The sequence below is a fragment of the Cyclopterus lumpus genome, chromosome 11 (genome assembly GCF_009769545.1).
Source record: "Cyclopterus lumpus isolate fCycLum1 chromosome 11, fCycLum1.pri, whole genome shotgun sequence".
Classification (NCBI taxonomy): Eukaryota; Metazoa; Chordata; class Actinopteri; order Perciformes; family Cyclopteridae; genus Cyclopterus; species Cyclopterus lumpus.
In genome coordinates this window covers 22,584,090-22,610,504 of record NC_046976.1, presented here as the reverse complement: position 1 = coordinate 22,610,504, position 26,415 = coordinate 22,584,090, and the positions used below count along the sequence as shown (strand labels likewise).

At 42.6% G+C, this 26,415-nt stretch overlaps 1 protein-coding gene across 1 annotated transcript in view; it reads left to right on the top strand.

Annotated features, from left to right (window-relative positions):
- The window catches only part of LOC117738606 (regulating synaptic membrane exocytosis protein 2-like), a 64,561-nt gene that overhangs the window by 35,790 nt on the left and 2,356 nt on the right, over positions 1–26,415 (top strand). The window contains exons 15-17 of the mRNA XM_034544542.1: positions 22,558–22,687; positions 25,572–25,711; positions 25,836–25,937. Of these exons, the coding sequence (XP_034400433.1) occupies positions 22,558–22,687; positions 25,572–25,711; positions 25,836–25,937 (372 nt within the window). The remainder of the gene's footprint in view (positions 1–22,557; positions 22,688–25,571; positions 25,712–25,835; positions 25,938–26,415) is intronic.

Below are 26,415 nucleotides of genomic sequence, written 5' to 3'. Positions count from 1 at the left end.
CCATTCCTAACTATAAACCTGAACCAGCTCTAACTATAAACCTGAACCAGCACTAAACTATAAAACCTGAACCAGCCCTAAACTATAGACCTGAACCAGTCCTAACTATAAACCTAAGCCAGCTCTAACTATAACCTGAACAGCCCTAAGTTAAACATGAACCAGCCCTAAGTATAAACCTGAACCAGCCCTAACTATAACCTGAACCAGCCCTAACTATAAACCTGAACCAGCACTAACTATAGACCTGAAACAGCCCTAACTATAGACCTGAACCAGCCCTAACTATAGTCCTGAACCAGCACTAACTATAGACCTGAAACAGCCCTAACTATAGTCCTGAACCAGCCCTAACTATAAACCTGAACCAGCCCTAACTATAAACCTGAACCAGTCCTAACTATAAACCTAAGCCAGCTCTAACTATAAACCTGAACCAGCCCTAAGTATAAACCTGAACCAGCCCTAACTATAGACCTGAACCAGCCCTAAGTATAAACCTGAACCAGCCCTAACTATAAACCTGAACCAGCACTAACTATAAACCTGAACCAGCACTAACTATAAACCTGAACCAGCCCTAACTATAAACCTGAACCAGCCCTAACTATAAACCTGAACCAGCCCTATCTATAGACCTGAACCAGTCCTAACTATAAACCTGAACCAGCACTAACTATAAACCTGAACCAGCACTAACTATAAACCGTGAACCAGCCCTAACTATAAACCTGAACCAGCCCTAACTATAAAACCTGAACCAGCCCTAAGTATAAAGCTGAACCAGGCCCTAACTATAGACCTGAAACCAGCCCTAACTAAACCTGAACCAGCCCTAACTATAAACCTGAACCAGGCCTAAGTATAGACCTGAACCAGCCCTAACTATAGAACCTAAGCCAGCTCTAAACTATAAACCTGAACCAAGCCCTAATGTATAAACCTGAAACCAGCCCTAAACTATAGACCTGAACCAGCCCTAAGTATAAACCTGAACCAGCCCTAACTATAGACCTGAACCAGTCCTAACTATAAACCTAAGCCAGCTCTAACTATAACCTGAACCAGCCCTAAGTATAAACCTGAACCAGCCCTAAGTATAAACCTGAACCAGCCCTAACTATAAACCTGAACCAGCCCTAACTATATACCTGAACCAGCGCTAACTATTAACCTGAACCAGCTCTAACTATAAACCTGAACCAGCACTAACTATAAACCTGAACCAGCCCTAACTATAGTCCTGAACCATTCCTAACTATAAACCTGAACCAGCACTAACTATAAACCTGAACCAGCCCTAACTATAATCCTGAACCAGCCCTATCTATAGTCCTGAACCAGCCCTAACTATAACCTGAACCGCCCTAACTATAGTCCTGAACCAGCACTAACTATAAGACCTGAACCAGCCCTAACTATAGAACCTGAAACCAGCCCTAACTATAGTCCTGAACCAGCACTAACTATAGACCTGAACCAGCCCTAACTATAAACCTGAACCAGCCCTAACTATAACCTGAACCAGCACTAACTATAACCTGAACCAGCCCTAACTATAGTCCTGAACCAGCCCTAACTATAGTCCTGAACCAGCCCTAACTATAGATCCTGAACCAGCCCTAACTATAGCCTGAACCAGCACTAACTATAACCTGAACCAGCCCTAACTATAAACCTGAACCAGCCCTAACTATAAACCTGAACCAGCACTAACTATAAACCTGAACCAGCCACTAACTATAAACCTGAACCAGCCCTAACTATAAACCTGAACCACCCTAACTATATACCTGAACCAGCTCTAACTATAAAACCTGAACCAGCCCTAACTATATACCTGAACCAGCTCTAACTATAAACCTGAACCAGCACTAACTATAAACCTGAACCAGCCCTAACTGTAGACCTGAACCAGTCCCTAACTATAAACCTGAACCAGCACTAACTATAAACCTGAAGCCAGCCCTAACTATAAACCTGAACCCCCCTAACTATAAACCTGAACCAGCCCTAACTATAGACCTGAACAGTCCTAACTATAACTGAACCAGCACTAACTAGTAAACCTGACCAGCCCTAACTATAAACCTGAACCAGCCCTAACTATAGACCTGAACCAGCTCTAACTATAGACCTGAACCAGCCCTAAACTATAAACCTGAACCAGCCCTACTATAAACCTGAACCAGTCCTAACTATAGCCTGAACCAGCCCTAACTATAGACCTGAAACCAGTCCCTAACTATAACCTGAACCAGCCCTAACTATAAACCTGAACCAGCCCTAAGTATAAACCTGAACCAGCCCTAAGTATAAAGCTGAACCAGCCCTAACTATAAACCTGAACCAGCCCTAACTATAAACCTGAACCAGCCCTAACTATAGACCTGAACCAGCCCTAACTATAGACCTGAACCAGTCCTAACTATAAACCTAAGCCAGCTCTAACTATAAACCTGAACCAGCCCTAAGTATAAACCTGAACCAGCCCTAAGTATAAACCTGAACCAGCCCTAACTATAGACCTGAACCAGTCCTAACTATAAACCTAAGCCAGCTCTAACTATAAACCTGAACCAGCCCTAAGTATAAACCTGAACCAGCCCTAAGTATAAACCTGAACCAGCCCTAACTATAAACCTGAACCAGCCCTAACTATATACCTGAACCAGCGCTAACTATAAACCTGAACCAGCTCTAACTATAAACCTGAACCAGCACTAACTATAAACCTGAACCAGCCCTAACTATAGTCCTGAACCATTCCTAACTATAACCTGAACCAGCACTAACTATAAACCTGAACCAGCCCTAACTATAATACCTGAACCAGCCCTGACTATAGACCTGAACCAGCCCTAACTATAGTCCTGAACCAGCCCTATCTATAAGTCCTGAACCAGCCCTAACTATAGATCTGAACCAGCCCTAACTATAGTCCTGAACCAGCACTAACTATAACCTGAACCAGCCCTAACTATAACCTGAACCAGCCCTAACTATAGACCTGAACCAGCCCTAACTATAGACCTGAACCAGACCCTAACTATAGTCCTGAAACCAGCACTAACTATAAACCTGAACCAGCCCTAACTAACGAACCAGCCCTAACTATAGTCTGACCAGCCCTAACTATAGACCTGAACCAGCCCTAACTATAGTCCTGAACCAGCACTAACTATAAACCTGAACCAAGCCCTAACTATAAACCTGAACCAGACCTAACTATAGTACATGAACCAGCACTAAACTATAGTCCTGAACCAGCACTAACTATAAACCTGAACCAGCCCTAACTATAAACCTGAACCAGCCCTAACTATAGTACCTGAACCAGCACTAACTATAAACCTGAACCAGCCCTAACTATAAACCTACTACGAACCAGCCCTAAGCTATAAAGCCTGAACCAGCACTAACTATAAACCTGAACCAGCCCTAACTATAGTACCTGAACCAGCACTAACTATAACCTGAACCAGCACTAACTATAAACCTGAACCAGCCCTAACGTATAGACCTGAACCAGTCCTAACTATAACCTAAGCCAGCTCTACGTATAAACCTGAACCAGCCCTAAGTATAAACCTGAACCAGCCCTAACTATAGACCTGAACCAGCCCTAAGCTAGAAACCTGAACCAGCCCTAACTATAAACCTGAACCAGCCTAACTATAAACCTGAACCAGCCCTAACTATAAACCTGAACCAGCCCTAACTATAAACCTGAACCAGCCCTAACTATAACCTGAACCAGCCCTAACTATAGCCTGAACCAGCCCTAACTATAAACCTGAACCAGCACTAACTATAAAACCTGAACCAGCCCTAACTATAAACCTGAACCAGCACTAACTATAAACCTGAACCAGCCCTAACTATAAACCTGAACCAGCCCTAAGTATAAAGCTGAACCAGCCCTAACTATGAACCTGAACCAGCCCTAACTAAACCTGAACCAGCCCTAACTATAAACCTGAACCAGGCCTAAGTATAGACCTGAACCAGCCCTAACTATAAACCTGAAGCCAGCCTCTAACTATAAACCTGAACCAGCCCTAAGTATAAACCTGAACCAGCCCTAACTATAAACCTGAACCAGCCCTAAGTATAAACCTGAACCAGCCCTAACTATAAACCTGAACCAGTCCTAACTATAAACCTGAACCAGCTCTAACTATAAACCTGAACCAGCCCTAACTATAAACCTGAACCAGCCCTAACTATAACCTGAACCAGCCCTAACTATAGTCCTGAACCAGCCCTAACTATAGACCTGAACCAGCTCTAACTATAGACCTGAACCAGCCCTAACTATAAACCTGAACCAGCCCTAACTATAAACCTGAACCAGCCCTAACTATAGACCTGAACCAGTCCTAACTATAAACCTGAACCAGCACTAACTATAAACCTGAACCAGCCCTAACTATAAACCTGAACCAGCCCTAACTATAGACCTGAACCAGCCCTAACTATAGACCTGAACCAGCCCTAACTATAAACCTGAACCAGCCCTAACTATAAACCTGAACCAGCCCTAACTATAAACCTGAACCAGCCCTAACTATAGACCTGAACCAGCCCTAACTATAAACCTGAACCAGCCCTAACTATAAACCTGAACCAGCCCTAACTATAAACCTGAACCAGCCCTAACTATAAACCTGAACCAGCCCTAACTATAAACCTGAACCAGCCCTAACTATAGTCCTGAACCAGCCCTAACTATAAACCTGAACCAGCCCTAACTATAAACCTGAACCAGCCCTAACTATAAACCTGAACCAGCCCTAACTATAAACCTGAACCAGCCCTAACTATAACCTGAACCAGCCCTAACTATAAACCTGAACCAGCCCTAACTATAAACCTGAACCAGCCCTAAGTATAAACCTGAACCAGCCCTAACTATAAACCTGAACCAGCCCTAACTATAAACCTGAACCAGCCCTAACTATAAACCTGAACCAGCCCTAACTATAAACCTGAACCAGCCCTAACTATAAACCTGAACCAGCCCTAACTATAAACCTGAACCAGCCCTAACTATAAACCTGAACCAGCCCTAACTATAACCTGAACCAGCCCTAACTATAAACCTGAACCAGCCCTAACTATAAACCTGAACCAGCCCTAACTATAAACCTGAACCAGCCCTAACTATAAACCTGAACCAGCCCTAACTATAGAACCTGAACCAGCCCTAACTATAACCTGAACCAGCCCTAACTATAAACCTGAACCAGCCCTAACTATAACCTGAACCAGCCCTAACTATAAACCTGAACCAGCCCTAACTATAAACCTGAACCAGCCCTAAGTATAAACCTGAACCAGCCCTAACTATAGACCTGAACCAGCCCTAAGTATAAACCTGAACCAGCCCTAACTATAGACCTGAACCAGCCCTAACTATAAACCTGAACCAGCCCTAACTATAAACCTGAACCAGCCCTAACTATAAACCTGAACCAGCCCTAAGTATAAACCTGAACCAGCCCTAACTATAAACCTGAACCAGCCCTAACTATATACCTGAACCAGCCCTAACTATTAACCTGAACCAGCTCTAACTATAAACCTGAACCAGCACTAACTATAAACCTGAACCAGCCCTAACTATAAACCTGAACCAGCCCTAACTATAAACCTGAACCAGCCCTAACTATAAACCTGAACCAGCCCTAACTATAATCCTGAACCAGCCCTAACTATAGACCTGAACCAGCCCTAACTATAACCTGAACCAGCCCTAACTATAGTCCTGAACCAGCACTAACTATAGACCTGAACCAGCCCTAACTATAGACCTGAACCAGCCCTAACTATAGTCCTGAACCAGCACTAACTATAAACCTGAACCAGCCCTAACTATAAACCTGAACCAGCCCTAACTATAAACCTGAACCAGCACTAACTATAAACCTGAACCAGCCCTAACTATAGTCCTGAACCAGCCCTAACTATAGTCCTGAACCAGCCCTAACTATAGACCTGAACCAGCCCTAACTATAGTCCTGAACCAGCACTAACTATAAACCTGAACCAGCCCTAACTATAAACCTGAACCAGCCCTAACTATAAACCTGAACCAGCACTAACTATAAAACTGAACCAGCCCTAACTATAAACCTGAACCAGCCCTAACTATAAACCTGAACCAGCCCTAACTATATACCTGAACCAGCTCTAACTATAAACCTGAACCAGCCCTAACTATAAACCTGAACCAGCCCTAACTGTAGACCTGAACCAGTCCTAACTATAAACCTGAACCAGCACTAACTATAAACCTGAACCAGCCCTAACTATAAACCTGAACCAGCCCTAACTATAAACCTGAACCAGCCCTAACTATAGACCTGAACCAGTCCTAACTATAAACCTGAACCAGCACTAACTATAAACCTGAACCAGCCCTAACTATAAACCTGAACCAGCCCTAACTATAGACCTGAACCAGCTCTAACTATAGACCTGAACCAGCCTTAACTATAAACCTGAACCAGCCCTAACTATAAACCTGAACCAGTCCTAACTATAGACCTGAACCAGTCCTAACTATAAACCTGAACCAGCCCTAAGTATAAACCTGAACCAGCCCTAAGTATAAAGCTGAACCAGCCCTAACTATAAACCTGAACCAGCCCTAACTATAAACCTGAACCAGCCCTAACTATAAACCTGAACCAGCCCTAAGTATAGACCTGAACCAGTCCTAACTATAAACCTAAGCCAGCTCTAACTATAAACCTGAACCAGCCCTAAGTATAAACCTGAACCAGCCCTAACTATAGACCTGAACCAGCCCTAAGTATAAACCTGAACCAGCCCTAACTATAGACCTGAACCAGTCCTAACTATAAACCTAAGCCAGCTCTAACTATAAACCTGAACCAGCCCTAAGTATAAACCTGAACCAGCCCTAAGTATAAACCTAAACCAGCCCTAACTATAAACCTGAACCAGCCCTAACTATATACCTGAACCAGCGCTAACTATAAACCTGAACCAGCTCTAACTATAAACCTGAACCAGCACTAACTATAAACCTGAACCAGCCCTAACTATAGTCCTGAACCATTCCTAACTATAAACCTGAACCAGCACTAACTATAAACCTGAACCAGCCCTAACTATAATCCTGAACCAGCCCTGACTATAGACCTGAACCAGCCCTAACTATAGTCCTGAACCAGCCCTATCTATAGTCCTGAACCAGCACTAACTATAAACCTGAAACAGCCCTAACTATAAACCTGAACCAGCCCTAACTATAGTCCTGAACCAGCACTAACTATTGACCTGAAACAGCCCTAACTATAGACCTGAACCAGCCCTAACTATAGTCCTGAACCAGCACTAACTATAAACCTGAACCAGCACTAACTATAAACCTGAACCAGCCCTAACTATAAACCTGAACCAGCCCTAACTATAGTCCTGAACCAGCCCTAACTATAAACCTGAACCAGCCCTAACTATAAACCTGAACCAGCACTAACTATAAACCTGAACCAGCCCTAACTATAAACCTGAACCAGCCCTAACTATAGTCCTGAACCAGCACTAACTATAAACCTGAACCAGCCCTAACTATAAACCTGAACCAGCCCTAACTATAGACCTGAACCAGTCCTAACTATAGACCTGAACCAGCCCTAACTATAAACCTGAACCAGCCCTAACTATAAACCTGAACCAGCCCTAACTATAGACCTGAACCAGCCCTAACTATAGACCTGAACCAGCCCTAACTATAGTCCTGAACCAGCACTAACTATAAACCTGAACCAGCCCTAACTATAAACCTGAACCAGCCCTAACTATAGACCTGAACCAGTCCTAACTATAAACCTGAACCAGCACTAACTATAAACCTGAACCAGCCCTAACTATAGACCTGAACCAGCCCTAACTATAAACCTGAACCAGCCCTAACTATAAACCTGAACCAGCCCTAACTATAAACCTGAACCAGCCCTAACTATAAACCTGAACCAGCCCTAACTATAAACCTGAACCAGCCCTAACTATAGACCTGAACCAGCCCTAACTATAAACCTGAACCAGCCCTAACTATAAACCTGAACCAGCCCTAACTATAAACCTGAACCAGCCCTAACTATATACCTGAACCAGCCCTAACTATAAACCTGAACCAGCCCTAACTATAAACCTGAACCAGCCCTAACTATAAACCTGAACCAGCTCTAACTATAAACCTGAACCAGCCCTAACTATAAACCTGAACCAGCCCTAACTATAGTCCTGAACCAGCCCTAACTATAAACCTGAACCAGCACTAACTATAAACCTGAACCAGCCCTAACTATAATCCTGAACCAGCCCTAACTATAAACCTGAACCAGCCCTAACTATAAACCTGAACCAGCCCTAACTATAAACCTGAACCAGCCCTAACTATAAACCTGAACCAGCCCTAACTATAGTCCTGAACCAGCACTAACTATAAACCTGAACCAGCCCTAACTATAAACCTGAACCAGCCCTAACTATAATCCTGAACCAGCCCTAACTATAAACCTGAACCAGCCCTAACTATAAACCTGAACCAGCCCTAACTATAGTCCTGAACCAGCACTAACTATAGACCTGAACCAGCCCTAACTATAGTCCTGAACCAGCACTAACTATAAACCTGAACCAGCCCTAACTATAAACCTGAACCAGCCCTAACTATAGTCCTGAACCAGCCCTAACTATAGACCTGAACCAGCCCTAACTATAAACCTGAACCAGCCCTAACTATAAACCTGAACCAGCACTAACTATAAACCTGAACCAGCCCTAACTATAGACCTGAACCAGCCCTAACTATAGTCCTGAACCAGCACTAACTATAAACCTGAACCAGCCCTAACTATAAACCTGAACCAGCCCTAACTATAGTCCTGAACCAGCACTAACTATAACCTGAACCAGCCCTAACTATAGACCTGAACCAGCCCTAACTATAGTCCTGAACCAGCACTAACTATAAACCTGAACCAGCCCTAACTATAAACCTGAACCAGCCCTAACTATAGTCCTGAACCAGCACTAACTATAAACCTGAACCAGCCCTAACTATAGACCTGAACCAGCCCTAACTATAAACCTGAACCAGCCCTAACTATAGTCCTGAACCAGCCCTAACTATAGACCTGAACCAGCCCTAACTATAAACCTGAACCAGCCCTAACTATAGTCCTGAACCAGCACTAACTATAAACCTGAACCAGCCCTAACTATAAACCTGAACCAGCCCTAACTATAGTCCTGAACCAGCCCTAACTATAAACCTGAACCAGCCCTAACTATAGTCCTGAACCAGCCCTAACTATAGACCTGAACCAGCCCTAACTATAAACCTGAACCAGCCCTAACTATAAACCTGAACCAGCCCTAACTATAGACCTGAACCAGCACTAACTATAGACCTGAACCAGCCCTAACTATAAACCTGAACCAGCCCTAACTATAAACCTGAACCAGCCCTAACTATAACCTGAACCAGCCCTAACTATAGACCTGAACCAGCCCTAACTATAAACCTGAACCAGCCCTAACTATAAACCTGAACCAGCCCTAACTATAAACCTGAACCAGCCCTAAGTATAAACCTGAACCAGCCCTAACTATAAACCTGAACCAGCCCTAACTATAAACCTGAACCAGCCCTAACTATAAACCTGAACCAGCCCTAAGTATAAGACCTGAACCAGCCCTAACTATAAACCTAAGCCAGCTCTAACTATAAACCTGAACCAGCCCTAAGTATAAACCTGAACCAGCCCTAACTATAAACCTGAACCAGCCCTAACTATAAACCTGAACCAGCCCTAACTATAAACCTGAACCAGCCCTAACTATAGACCTGAACCAGTCCTAACTATAAACCTAAGCCAGCCCTAACTATAAACCTGAACCAGCCCTAAGTATAAACCTGAACCAGCCCTAACTATAAACCTGAACCAGCCCTAACTATAAACCTGAACCAGCCCTAACTATAAACCTGAACCAGCACTAACTATAAACCTGAACCAGCCCTAACTATAAACCTGAACCAGCACTAACTATAAACCTGAACCAGCCCTAACTATAGACCTGAACCAGCCCTAACTATAAACCTGAACCAGCACTAACTATAAACCTGAACCAGCCCTAACTATAAACCTGAACCAGCCCTAACTATAAACCTGAACCAGCCCTAACTATAATCCTGAACCAGCCCTAACTATAGACCTGAACCAGCCCTAACTATAGTCCTGAACCAGCCCTAACTATAGACCTGAACCAGCCCTAACTATAATCCTGAACCAGCCCTAACTATAGACCTGAACCAGCCCTAACTATAGATCCTGAACCAGCCCTAACTATAAACCTGAACCAGCCCTAACTATAACCTGAACCAGCCCTAACTATAGTCCTGAACCAGCCCTAACTATAGACCTGAACCAGCCCTAACTATAGTCCTGAACCAGCACTAACTATAGAACCTGAACCAGCCCTAACTATAGACCTGAACCAGCCCTAACTATAGTCCTGAACCAGCACTAACTATAGACCTGAACCAGCCCTAACTATAGACCTGAACCAGCACTAACTATAGACCTGAACCAGCACTAACTATAGACCTGAACCAGCCCTAACTATAGACCTGAACCAGCCCTAACTATAGTCCTGAACCAGCACTAACTATAAACCTGAACCAGCCCTAACTATAGACCTGAACCAGCCCTAACTATAGTCCTGAACCAGCACTAACTATAAACCTGAACCAGCCCTAACTATAGACCTGAACCAGCCCTAACTATAAACCTGAACCAGCCCTAAGTATAAACCTGAACCAGCCCTAACTATAAACCTGAACCAGCCCTAACTATAGTCCTGAACCAGCCCTAACTATAAACCTGAACCAGCCCTAACTATAAACCTGAACCAGCCCTAACTATAGACCTGAACCAGCCCTAACTATAAACCTGAACCAGCCCTAACTATAAACCTGAACCAGCCCTAACTATAAACCTGAACCAGCCCTAACTATAAACCTGAACCAGCCCTAACTATAAACCTGAACCAGCCCTAACTATAAACCTGAACCAGCCCTAACTATAAACCTGAACCAGCCCTAACTATAAACCTGAACCAGCCCTAACTATAAACCTGAACCAGCCCTAACTATAAACCTGAACCAGCCCTAACTATAAACCTGAACCAGCCCTAACTATAACCTGAACCAGCCCTAACTATAAACCTGAACCAGCCCTAACTATAGACCTGAACCAGCCCTAACTATAAACCTGAACCAGCACTAACTATAAACCTGAACCAGCCCTAACTATAAACCTGAACCAGCCCTAACTATAAACCTGAACCAGCACTAACTATAAACCTGAACCAGCCCTAACTATAATCCTGAACCAGCCCTAACTATAGACCTGAACCAGCCCTAACTATAGACCTGAACCAGCCCTAACTATAGTCCTGAACCAGCACTAACTATTAACCTGAACCAGCCCTAACTATAAACCTGAACCAGCCCTAACTATAGTCCTGAACCAGCCCTAACTATAGACCTGAACCAGCCCTAACTATAGTCCTGAACCAGCACTAACTATAAACCTGAACCAGCCCTAAGTATAAACCTGAACCAGCCCTAACTATAGTCCTGAACCAGCACTAACTATAGACCTGAACCAGCCCTAACTATAGTCCTGAACCAGCACTAACTATAAACCTGAACCAGCACTAACTATAAACCTGAACCAGCCCTAACTATAGACCTGAACCAGCCCTAACTATAGTCCTGAACCAGCACTAACTATAAACCTGAACCAGCCCTAACTATAAACCTGAACCAGCCCTAACTATAAACCTGAACCAGCCCTAACTATAGACCTGAACCAGCCCTAACTATAGTCCTGAACCAGCACTAACTATAAACCTGAACCAGCCCTAACTATAAACCTGAACCAGCCCTAACTATAGTCCTGAACCAGCACTAACTATAAACCTGAACCAGCCCTAACTATAGACCTGAACCAGCCCTAACTATAGACCTGAACCAGCCTAACTATAGACCTGAACCAGCCCTAACTATAGACCTGAACCAGGCCTAACTATAGACCTGAACCAGCCCTAACTATAAACCTGAACCAGCCTAACTATAGTCCTGAACCAGCCTAACTATAAACCTGAACCAGCCCTAACTATAAACCTGAACCAGCCCTAACTATAAACCTGAACCAGCCCTAACTATAACCTGAACCAGCCCTAACTATAAACCTGAACCAGCCCTAACTATAAACCTGAACCAGCCCTAACTATAAACCTGAACCAGCCCTAACTATAAACCTGAACCAGCCCTAACTATAAACCTGAACCAGCCCTAACTATAAACCTGAACCAGCCCTAACTATAAACCTGAACCAGCCCTAACTATAAACCTGAACCAGCCCTAAGTATAGACCTGAACCAGTCCTAACTATAAACCTAAGCCAGCTCTAACTATAAACCTGAACCAGCCCTAAGTATAAACCTGAACCAGCCCTAACTATAAACCTGAACCAGCCCTAAGTATAAACCTGAACCAGCCCTAACTATAGACCTGAACCAGTCCTAACTATAAACCTAAGCCAGCTCTAACTATAAACCTGAACCAGCCCTAAGTATAAACCTGAACCAGCCCTAACTATAAACCTGAACCAGCCCTAACTATATACCTGAACCAGCGCTAACTATAAACCTGAACCAGCTCTAACTATAAACCTGAACCAGCACTAACTATAAACCTGAACCAGCCCTAACTATAGTCCTGAACCAGCCCTGACTATAAACCTGAACCAGCACTAACTATAGACCTGAACCAGCCCTAACTATAATCCTGAACCAGCACTAACTATAGACCTGAACCAGCCCTAACTATAGACCTGAACCAGCCCTAACTATAGTCCTGAACCAGCACTAACTATAAACCTGAAACAGCCCTAACTATAAACCTGAACCAGCCCTAACTATAGTCCTGAACCAGCACTAACTATAGACCTGAACCAGCCCTAACTATAGACCTGAACCAGCCCTAACTATAGTCCTGAACCAGCACTAACTATAAACCTGAACCAGCCCTAACTATAAACCTGAACCAGCCCTAACTATAGTCCTGAACCAGCCCTAACTATAGACCTGAACCAGCCCTAACTATAGTCCTGAACCAGCACTAACTATAAACCTGAACCAGCCCTAAGTATAAACCTGAACCAGCCCTAACTATAGTCCTGAACCAGGCCTAACTATAGACCTGAACCAGCCCTAACTATAGTCCTGAACCAGCACTAACTATAAACCTGAACCAGCACTAACTATAAACCTGAACCAGCCCTAACTATAGACCTGAACCAACCCTAACTATAGTCCTGAACCAGCACTAACTATAAACCTGAACCAGCCCTAACTATAAACCTGAACCAGCCCTAACTATAGTCCTGAACCAGCACTAACTATAAACCTGAACCAGCCCTAACTATAGACCTGAACCAGCCCTAACTATAGTCCTGAACCAGCACTAACTATAAACCTGAACCAGCCCTAACTATAAACCTGAACCAGCCCTAACTATAGTCCTGAACCAGCACTAACTATAAACCTGAACCAGCCCTAACTATAGACCTGAACCAGCCCTAACTATAGTCCTGAACCAGCACTAACCATATACCTGAACCAGCCCTAACTATAGTCCTGAAACAGCCCTAACTAGAGACCTGAACCAGCCCTAACTATAAACCTGAACCAGCCTTAACTATAGTCCTGAAACAGCCCTAACTATAAACCTGAACCAGCCCTAACTATAAACCTGAACCAGCCCTACTTATAGTCATGAAACAGCCCTAACTATAAACCTGAACCAGCCCTAACTATAAACCTGAACCAGCCCTAACTATAGACCTGAACCAGCCCTAACTATAAACCTGAACCAGCACTAACTATAAACCTGAACCAGCCCTAACTATATACCTGAACCAGCTCTAACTATAGACCTGAACCAGCCCTAACTATAAACCTGAACCAGCCCTAACTATAAACCTGAACCAGTCCTAACTATAAACCTGAACCAGCCCTAACTATAGACCTGAACCAGTCCTAACTATAAACCTGAACCAGCCCTAACTATAAACCTGAACCAGCCCTAACTATAAACCTGAACCAGCCCTAACTATAGACCTGAACCAGCCCTAACTATAAAGCTGAACCAGCCCTAACTATAAACCTGAACCAGCCCTAACTATAACCTGAACCAGCCCTAACTAAAACCTGAACCAGCCCTAACTATAAACCTGAACCAGCCCTAACTATAAACCTGAACCAGCACTAACTATAAACCTGAACCAGCCCTAACTATAAACCTGAGCCAGCTCTAACTATAAACCTGAACCAGCCCTAAGTATAAACCTGAACCAGCCCTAACTATAAACCTGAACCAGCCCTAACTATAAACCTGAACCAGCCCTAACTATAAACCTGAACCAGCCCTAACTATAGACCTGAACCAGCCCTAACTATAAACCTGAACCAGCCCTAACTATAAACCTGAACCAGCCCTAAGTATAAACCTGAACCAGCCCTAACTATAGACCTGAACCAGCCCTAACTATAAACCTGAACCAGCCCTAACTATAAACCTGAACCAGCCCTAACTATAAACCTGAACCAGCCCTAACTATAAACCTGAACCAGCACTAACTATAAACCTGAACCAGCCCTAACTATAGACCTGAACCAGTCCTAACTATAAACCTAAGCCAGCTCTAACTATAAACCTGAACCAGCCCTAACTATAAACCTGAACCAGCCCTAACTATAAACCTGAACCAGCCCTAACTATAAACCTGAACCAGCCCTAACTATAAACCTGAACCAGCCTTAACTATAGTCCTGAAACAGCCCTAACTATAAACCTGAACCAGCCCTAACTATAAACCTGAACCAGCCCTAACTATAGTCCTGAACAGCCCTAACTATAAACCTGAACCAGCCCTAACTATAGAACTGAACCAGCCCTAACTATAAACCTGAACCAGCCCTAACTATAGACCTGAACCAGCCCTAACTATAAACCTGAACCAGCCCTAACTATAAACCTGAACCAGCCCTAACTATAAACCTGAACCAGCCCTAACTATAAACCTGAACCAGCCCTAAGTATAGACCTGAACCAGTCCTAACTATAAACCTAAGCCAGCTCTAACTATAAACCTGAACCAGCCCTAAGTATAAACCTGAACCAGCCTAACTATAAGACCTGAACCAGCCCTAAGTATAAACCTGAACCAGCCCTAACTATAAACCTGAACCAGTCCTAACTATAAACCTGAAGCCAGCTCCTAACTATAAACCTGAACCAGCCCTAAGTATAAACCTGAACCAGCCCTAACTATAAACCTGAACCAGCCCTAACTATAAACCTGAACCAGTCCTAACTATAAACCTGAACCAGCTCTAACTATAAACCTGAACCAGCACTAACTATAAACCTGAACCAGCCCTAACTATAGTCCTGAACCAGTCCTAACTATAAACCTGAACCAGCACTAACTATAAACCTGAACCAGCCCTAACTATATACCTGAACCAGCACTAACTATAGACCTGAACCAGCCCTAACTATAAACCTGAACCAGCCCTAACTATAGTCCTGAACCAGCACTAACTATAAACCTGAACCAGCCCTAACTATAAACCTGAACCAGCCCTAACTATAGTCCTGAACCAGCACTAACTATAGACCTGAACCAGCCCTAACTATAAACCTGAACCAGCCCTAACTATAGACCTGAACCAGCACTAACTATAAACCTGAACCAGACCTAACTATAAACCTGAACCAGCCCTAACTATAGTCCTGAACCAGCCCTAACTATAGACCTGAACCAGCCCTAACTATAGTCCTGAACCAGCACTAACTATAAACCTGAACCAGCCCTAAGTATAAACCTGAACCAGCCCTAACTATAGTCCTGAACCAGGCCTAACTATAGACCTGAACCAGCCCTAACTATAGTCCTGAACCAGCACTAACTATAAACCTGAACCAGCACTAACTATAAACCTGAACCAGCCCTAACTATAGACCTGAACCAACCCTAACTATAGTCCTGAACCAGCACTAACTATAAACCTGAACCAGCCCTAACTATAAACCTGAACCAGCCCTAACTATAGTCCTGAACCAGCACTAACTATAAACCTGAACCAGCCCTAACTATAGACCTGAACCAGCCCTAACTATAGTCCTGAACCAGCACTAACTATAAACCTGAACCAGCCCTAACTATAAACCTGAACCAGCCCTAACTATAGTCCTGAACCAGCACTAACTATAAACCTGAACCAGCCCTACTATAGACCTGAACCAGCCCTAACTATAGTCCTGAACCAGCACTAACTATAAACCTGAACCAGCCCTAACTATAGTCCTGAAACAGCCCTAACTAGAGACCTGAACCAGCCCTAACTATAAACCTGAACCAGCCTTAACTATAAACCTGAACCAGCCCTAACTATAAACCTGAACCAGCCCTAACTATAAACCTGAACCAGCCCTAACTATAAACCTGAACCAGCCCTAACTATAAACCTGAACCAGCCCTAACTATAAACCTGAACCAGCCCTAACTATAGACCTGAACCAGTCCCTAACTATAAACCTGAACCAGCACTAACTATAAACCTGAACCAGCCCTAACTACTATACCTGAACCAGCTCTAACTATAGACCTGAACCAGCCCTAACTATAAACCTGAACCAGCCCTAACTATAAACCTGAACCAGCCCTAACTATAAACCTGAACCAGCCCTAACTATAGTCCTGAACCAGCCCTAACTATAAACCTGAACCAGCCCTAACTATAAACCTGAACCAGCCCTAAGTATAAACCTGAACCAGCCCTAACTATAAACCTGAACCAGCCCTAACTATAAACCTGAACCAGCCCTAACTATAAACCTGAACCAGCCCTAACTATAAACCTGAACCAGCTCTAACTATAAACCTGAACCAGCCCTAACTATAAACCTGAACCAGCCCTAAGTATAGACCTGAACCAGTCCTAACTATAAACCTGAACCAGCCCTAACTATAAAGCTGAACCAGCCCTAACTATAAACCTGAACCAGCCCTAACTATAAACCTGAACCAGCCCTAACTATAAACCTGAACCAGCCCTAAGTATAAACCTGAACCAGCCCTAACTATAGACCTGAACCAGTCCTAACTATAAACCTAAGCCAGCTCTAACTATAAACCTGAACCAGCCCTAAGTATAAACCTGAACCAGCCCTAAGTATAAACCTGAACCAGCCCTAACTATAAACCTGAACCAGCCCTAACTATAAACCTGAACCAGCGCTAACTATAAACCTGAACCAGCTCTAACTATAAACCTGAACCAGCACTAACTATAAACCTGAACCAGCCCTAACTATAGTCCTGAACCATTCCTAACTATAAACCTGAACCAGCACTAACTATAAACCTGAACCAGCCCTAACTATAATCCTGAACCAGCCCTGACTATAGACCTGAACCAGCCCTAACTATAAACCTGAACCAGCCCTATCTATAGTCCTGAACCAGCCCTATCTATAGTCCTGAACCAGCACTAACTATAGACCTGAAACAGCCCTAACTATAGACCTGAACCAGCCCTAACTATAGTCCTGAACCAGCCCTAACTATAGACCTGAACCAGCCCTAACTATAGTCCTGAACCAGCACTAACTATAAACCTGAACCAGCCCTAACTATAAACCTGAACCAGCCCTAACTATAGTCCTGAACCAGCACTAACTATAAACCTGAACCAGCCCTAACTATAGACCTGAACCAGCCCTAACTATAGTCCTGAACCAGCACTAACTATAGACCTGAAACAGCCCTAACTATAGTCCTGAACCAGCACTAACTATAGACCTGAACCAGCCCTAACTATAGTCCTGAACCAGCACTAACTATAGACCTGAACCAGCCCTAACTATAGTACCTGAACCAGCACTAACTATAAACCTGAACCAGCCCTAACTATAAACCTGAACCAGCCCTAACTATAGTCCTGAACCAGCCCTAACTATAGACCTGAACCAGCACTAACTATAAACCTGAACCAGCACTAACTATAAACCTGAACCAGCCCTAACTATAAACCTGAACCAGCCCTAACTATAGACCTGAACCAGCCCTAACTATAGTCCTGAACCAGCACTAACTATAAACCTGAACCAGCCCTAACTATAAACCTGAACCAGCCCTAACTATAAACCTGAACCAGCCCTAACTATAGACCTGAACCAGCCCTAACTATAGTCCTGAACCAGCACTAACTATAAACCTGAACCAGCCCTAACTATAAACCTGAACCAGCCCTAACTATATACCTGAACCAGCTCTAACTATAGTCCTGAACCAGCCCTAACTATAAACCTGAACCAGCCCTAACTATAGTCCTGAAACAGCCCTAACTAGAGACCTGAACCAGCCCTAACTATAAACCTGAACCAGCCCTAACTATAGTCCTGAACCAGCCCTAACTATAGACCTGAAACAGCCCTAACTATAAACCTGAACCAGCCCTAACTATAAACCTGAACCAGCCCTTACTATAGTCCTGAACCAGCCCTAACTATAAACCTGAACCAGCCCTAACTATAAACCTGAACCAGCCCTAACTATAGACCTGAACCAGCCCTAACTATAGACCTGAACCAGCCCTAACTATAAACCTGAACCAGCCCTAACTATAAACCTGAACCAGCCCTAACTATAGTCCTGAAACAGCCCTAACTATAAACCTGAACCAGCCCTAACTATAAACCTGAACCAGCCCTAACTAGAGACCTGTGTCTGCCCCCCGGACTGAAATAGGAAGCTGGTTCCACAGAAGAGGAGCTTGATAACTTGATAACTGTTAGCATGGTCTTGTTTCTGTTAGCATGTTATAATGTGTTGATCTTCATTATTCTGTTTCATGCTGCTGTTCCCTCCTCTCATTTGTTACGGCAGTCGGCCAGAGTCTCTGGAGGGCCAATCGGTGGAGTTGGGGGCAGGGTCAGAGGTAACACAGGAAGTAGCAGTGGCAAAAGAGGACGGAGCCATGCTGCAAAAGAGCGAATCAGTAGAGGAAGCAGAGGAAGTGGTGCCTGAGCCTTCAAAGTAAGGCGTTCTAAAGCAGCAGTAGTGACCCCCCCCCCCCCATCCCATGTTACACAGGTGTGTTTGCTCCTCCCCCCTCTTGCAGGGCGGCGCCGGCGTCTGGGGCTCCTCTCACCAAGTCGTCGAGCGTCCGGAGGCGAGATTTGTTCTTTGGGAGAAATGACGATGACGATGACGACAAGAAGCGACGCTCGAGCTTCGGAAGCAAAGATGATGGGAATGGTGGGATTGGGAAGAAAGAGTCAGAGCGCCTCCCAGCTCAACCCTGAGGGTGAGTCCCTCTGAAGACCTCCAAACGTCTTGATTCAAAGTCTCCGAGGCCCAGTCCCAATGTCCCCCTAGCCCTCAAGACCCTGAACCCTCAGGGAATTTACTGATGTCACCGTTTAAAAGGTTGAGTGTGAGAGGGCTGAAATGGTATAAATATGAATGGGACAACACTTTGCTGCAACAAATCACATTACCATGACGACGTTAAGGAATTTGTGTACAATTGTATTTATTTTATACATTTTATTCCCTGATTTAAACATCTTTCAGGCTCTTTCCTCACGAGATGAGACTTGTTTAGACAACAAACCTACTAGTTTTAAGTTTAGACAACAAACCTACTAGTTTAAGTTTAGAAAACAAACCTGCTAGTTTAAGTTTAGACAACAAACCTTATTGTTTAGGGTTAGACAACAAACCTACTAGTTTAAGTTTAGACAACAAACCTACTAGTTTAAGTTTAGGACAACAAACCTGCAAGTTTAAGTTTGGACAACAAACCTTATTGTTTAGGTTTAGACAAACAAACCTATTGTTTAGGTTTAGACAACAAACCTACTAGTTTAAGTTTAGACAACAAACCTTATTGTTTAGGTTTAGACAACAAACCTACTAGTTTAAGTTTAGACAACAAACCTACTAGTTTAAGTTTAGACAACAAACCTGCTAGTTTAAGTTTAGACAACAAACCTTATTGTTTAGGTTTAGACAACAAACCTACTAGTTTAAGTTTAGACAACAAACCTACTAGTTTAAGTTTAGACAACAAACCTACTAGTTTAAGTTTAGACAACAAACCTTATTGTTTAGGTTTAGACAACAAACCTACTAGTTTAAGTTTAGACAACAAACCTTATTGTTTAAGTTTAGACAACAAACCTACTAGTTTAAGTTTGGACAACAAACCTTATTGTTTAGGTTTAGACAACAAACCTGCTAGTTTAAGTTTGGACAACAAACCTTATTGTTTAAGTTTAGACAACAAACCTTATTGTTTAGTTTTAGACGACAAACCTTATTGTTTAGGTTTAGACAACAAACCTACTAGTTTAAGTTTGGACAACAAACCTTATTGTTTAGGTTTAGACAACAAACCTACTAGTTTAAGTTTAGACAACAAACCTACTAGTTTAAGTTTAGACAACAAACCTTATTGTTTAGGTTTAGACAACAAACCTACTAGTTTAAGTTTAGACAACAAACCTACTAGTTTAAGTTTAGACAACAAACCTGCTAGTTTAAGTTTAGACAACAAACCTTATTGTTTAGGTTTAGACAACAAACCTACTAGTTTAAGTTTAGACAACAAACCTACTAGTTTAAGTTTAGGCAACAAACCTTATTGTTTAGGTTTAGACAACAAACCTTATTGTTTAGGTTTAGACAACAAACCTTATTGTTTAAGTTTAGACAACAAACCTACTAGTTTAAGTTTAGACAACAAACCTACTAGTTTAGGTTTAGACAACAAACCTACTAGTTTAAGTTTGGACAACAAACCTTATTGTTTAGGTTTAGACAACAAACCTTATTGTTTAGGTTTAGACAACAAACCTACTAGTTTAAGTTTAGACAACAAACCTACTAGTTTAAGTTTAGACAACAAACCTACTAGTTTAAGTTTAGACAACAAACCTGCTAGTTTAAGTTTAGACAACAAACCTGCTAGTTTAAGTTTAGACAACAAACCTACTAGTTTAAGTTTAGGCAACAAACCTTATTGTTTAGGTTTAGACAACAAACCTACTAGTTTAAGTTTAAACAACAAACCTGCTAGTTTAAGTTTAGACAACAAACCTTATTGTTTAGGTTTAGACAACAAACCTACTAGTTTAAGTTTAGACAACAAACCTTATTGTTTAGGTTTAGACAACAAACCTACTAGTTTAAGTTTAGACAACAAACCTTATTGTTTAGGTTTAGACAACAAACCTACTAGTTTAAGTTTAGACAACAAACCTACTAGTTTAAGTTTAGACAACAAACCTTATTGTTTAGGTTTAGACAACAAACCTACTAGTTTAAGTTTAGACAACAAACCTACTAGTTTAAGTTTAGACAACAAACCTGCTAGTTTAAGTTAGACAACAAACCTACTAGTTTAAGGTTTAGGCAACAAACCTTATTGTTTAGGTTTAGACAACAAACCTACTAGTTTAAGTTTAAACAACAAACCTGCTAGTTTAAGTTTAGACAACAAACCTACTAGTTTAAGTTTAGGCAACAAACCTTATTGTTTAGGTTTAGACAACAAACCTACTAGTTTAAGTTTAAACAACAAACCTGCTAGTTTAAGTTTAGACAACAAACCTACTAGTTTAAGTTTAGACAACAAACCTACTAGTTTAAGTTTGGACAACAAACCTTATTGTTTAGGTTTAGACAACAAACCTGCTAGTTTAAGTTTGGACAACAAACCTTATTGTTTAAGTTTAGACAACAAACCTTATTGTTTAGGTTTAGACAACAAACCTACTAGTTTAAGTTTAGACAACAAACCTTATTGTTTAGGTTTAGACAGCAAACCTACTAGTTTAAGTTAGACAACAAACCTACTAGTTTAAGTTTAGACAACAAACCTACTAGTTTAAGTTTGGACAACAAACCTTATTGTTTAGGTTTAGACAACAAACCTGCTAGTTTAAGTTTGGACAACAAACCTTATTGTTTAGGTTTAGACAACAAACCTTATTGTTTAAGTTTAGACAACAAACATACTAGTTTAAGTTTAGACAACAAACCTTATTGTCTATAAACCTACTAGTTTAAGTTTGGACAACAAACCTACTAGTTTAAGTTTAGACAACAAACCTGCTAGTTTAAGTTTAGACAACAAACCTTATTGTTTAGGTTTAGACAACAAACCTACTAGTTTAAGTTTAGACAACAAACCTGCTAGTTTAAGTTTAGACAACAAACCTGCTAGTTTAAGTTTAGACAACAAACCTGCTAGTTTAAGTTCAGATCTGAAAACATGGAGGATGCACGCAGTTACCAGCTCATATTCACAGCTTCTTCTCCTTCATCTCTCTCTCTCTGACCCCGCTTCCCCCCTTCATTTGTGTAGAGGAAGAGAAGAAGAAGAAGGTTGTGAGACTTCCTGTCCAGAGGAGTGTAGAAACAGGTTTAGCCATCGAGTTTAAATCACGTTTTACCCGACAGCCGAGCCGCGACCCCGATGCCGAAGACCCCAAACCTGGAGCGTAAGATGTTTCTGTTGACTCACTCCACCACGACTGTCTCCTCTCTTTAATGTGTCACACCTCTCTTTATAGTAGTACTTCTCTTTTTAATGTATCACTCAATTTTTTTGTGTCACTCCTCTCTTTAACCTCTCCCTCTCTTTAGCCTCTCACTCCTCCCTTTAACCTATCACTCCTCTCTTTAACCTATCACTCCTCTCTTTAACCTCTCACTCCTCTCTTTAAACTCTAACTCCTCTCTTTAGCCTCTCACTCCTCTCTTTAACCTATCACTCCTCTCTTTAACCTATCACTCCTCTCTTTAACCTCTCACTCCTCTCTTTAAACTCTAACTCCTCTCTTTAGCCTCTCACTCCTCTCTTTAACCTCTCACTCCTCCCTTTAACCTCTCACTCCTCTCTTTAAACTCTAACTCCTCTCTTTAGCCTCTCACTCCTCTCTTTAACCTATCACTCCTCTCTTTAACCTCTCACTCCTCTCTTTAAACTCTAACTCCTCTCTTTAGCCTCTCACTCCTCTCTTTAACCTAGCACTCCTCTCTTTAACCTATCACTCCTCTCTTTAACCTCTCACTCCTCTCTTTAACCTCTCACTCCTCTCTTTAAACTCTAACTCCTCTCTTTAACCTATCACTCCTCTCTTTAACCTATCACTCCTCTCTTTAACCTCTCACTCCTCTCTTTAACCTCTCACTCCTCTCTTTAAACTCTAACTCCTCTCTTTAACCTCTCACTCCTCTCTTTAAACTCTAACTCCTCTCTTTAGCCTCTCACTCCTCTCTTTAACCTATCACTCCTCTCTTTAACCTATCACTCCTCCCTTTAACCTCTAACTCCTCTCTTTAACCTATCACTCCTCTCTTTAACCTATCACTCCTCTCTTTAACCTCTAACTCCTCTCTTTAACCTATCACTCCTCTCTTTAGCCTATCACTCCTCTCTTTAACCTCTCACTCCTCCCTTTAACCTCTAACTCCTCTCTTTAACCTCTCACTCCTCCCTTTAACCTATCACTCCTCCCTTTAACCTATCACTCCTCCCTTTAAACTCTAACTCCTCTCTTTAACCGCTCACTTCTCTCTTTAGCCTCTCTTTAACCTTTCCCTCCTCCCCTAAAACCTCTCGATCCTCTCTTTAGCCTCTCACTCCTCTCTTTAACCTCTCACTCCTTTCTTTAACCTCTCACTCCTCTCTTTAGCCTCTCACTCCTCTCTTTAGCCTATCACGCCTCTCTTTAACCTCTCACTCCTTTCTTTAACCTCTCACTCCTCTCTTTAACCTCTCACTCCTTTCTTTAACCTCTGACGCCTCTCTTTAGCCTCTCACTCCTCTCTTTAACCTCTCACTCCTCTCTTTAGCCTCTCACTCCTCTCTTTAGCCTCTCACTCCTCTCTTTAGCCTCTCACGCCTCTCTTTAGCCTCTCAGTCCTCTCTTTAGCCTATCACGCCTCTCTTTAGCCTCTCACTCCTCTCTTTAACCTCTCACTCCTTTCTTTAACCTCTCACGCCTCTCTTTAGCCTCTCACTCCTCTCTTTAACCTCTCACTCCTCTCTTTAGCCTCTCACTCCTCTCTTTAGCCTCTCACTCCTCTCTTTAGCCTCTCACGCCTCTCTTTAGCCTCTCACTCCTTTCTTTAACCTCTCACGCCTCTCTTTAGCCTCTCACTCCTCTCTTTAGCCTCTCACTCCTCTCTTTAGCCTCTCACGCCTCTCTTTAGCCTCTCAGTCCTCTCTTTAACCTCTCACTCCTTTCTTTAACCTCTCACTCCTCTCTTTAGCCTCTCACTCCTCTCTTTAGCCTCTCACGCCTCTCTTTAGCCTCTCAGTCCTCTCTTTAACCTCTCACTCCTCTCTTTAGCCTCTCAGTCCTCTCTTTAGCCTATCACGCCTCTCTTTAACCTCTCACTCCTTTCTTTAACCTCTCACTCCTCTCTTTAGCCTCTCACTCTTCTCTTTAGCCTCTCATGCCTCTCTTTAGCCTCTCAGTCCTCTCTTTAACCTCTCACTCCTTTCTTTAACCTCTCACTCCTCTCTTTAGCCTCTCACTCCTCTCTTTAGCCTCTCATGCCTCTCTTTAGCCTCTCAGTCCTCTCTTTAACCTCTCACTCCTCTCTTTAGCCTCTCACTCCTCTCTTTAACCTCTCACTTCTCTCTTTAGCCTCTCTTTAACCTTTCCCTCCTCCCCTAAAACCTCTCACTCCTCTCTTTAGCCTCTCACTCCTCTCTTTAGCCTCTCACTCCTCTCTTTAGCCTCTCAGTCCTCTCTTTAGCCTCTCACTCCTCTCTTTAGCCTATCACGCCTCTCTTTAACCTCTCACTCCTTTCTTTAACCTCTCACTCCTCTCTTTAGCCTCTCACTCTTCTCTTTAGCCTCTCACTCCTCTCTTTAGCCTCTCACTCCTCTCTTTAACCTCTCACTCCTCTCTTTAACCTCTCACTCCTCTCTTTAGCCTCTCACGCCTCTCTTTAACCTCTCACTCCTTTCTTTAACCTCTCACTCCTCTCTTTAGCCTCTCACTCTCTTTAACCTCTCACTCCTCTCTTTAGCCTCTCACTCCTCTCTTTAACCTCTCACTCCTCTCTTTAGCCTCTCACTCCTCTCTTTAACCTATCACTCCTCTCTTTAACCTCTCACTCCTCTCTTTAACCTCTCACTCCTCTCTTTAGCCTCTCACGCCTCTCTTTAACCTCTCACTCCTCTCTTTAGCCTCTCACTCCTCTCTTTAACCTCTCACTCCTCTCTTTAGCCTCTCACGCCTCTCTTTAACCTCTCACTCCTTTCTTTAACCTCTCACTCCTCTCTTTAGCCTCTCACTCCTCTCTTTAACCTCTCACTCCTCTCTTTAACCTCTCAATACTCTCTTTTACCGTTCACTCCTCTTTAGCCTCTCACTCTTCTTCTGTCTCTTCAGTCTGATATTTCCAGGAGTGAAGTTGGCATCTGACAAACAGTTCACCGGCTTCTTGGAGGGATTAGGCCCCGCCCAGCTGGCTGGCCGGCAGACTCTGGCCACACCCCCTATGGGTAATGACCAACCAAAACTTTATTTTCATATTTGTATTGTAATGAATAACATGATAAAATGGTCTGACTGTTATCTTTAAATTCATCTAACATGTGCCCCTCTGATTGGCTTAATGGTGGACAGGTGACATCCAGATCGGGATGGTGTACAGGAAAGAGCGTCTGGACGTGGAGGTGATCCGAGCCCGAGGGCTTGTGGGTAAACAAGGCAACAAGAACACTCCAGGTGACCATACTACACACTACTACTACTATCATAGTGTACTACTACTATCATAATGTACTACTACTATCATAGTGTACTATTACTATCATAGTGTCCTACTACTATCATAATGTACTACTACTATCATAGTGTATTACTACTATCATAATGTACTACTACTATCATAATGTAATCATAATGTACTACTACTATCATAATGTACTACTACTATCATAATGTAATCATAATGTACTACTACTATCATAGTGTACTATTACTATCATAATGTAATCATAGTGTACTATTACTATCATAATGTAATCATAATGTACTACTACTATCATAATGTAATCATAATGTACTACTACTATCATAATGTACTACTACTATCATAATGTAATCATAATGTACTACTACTATCATAATGTACTACTACTATCATAATGTACTACTACTATCATAGTGTACTACTACTATCATAATGTACTACTACTATCAT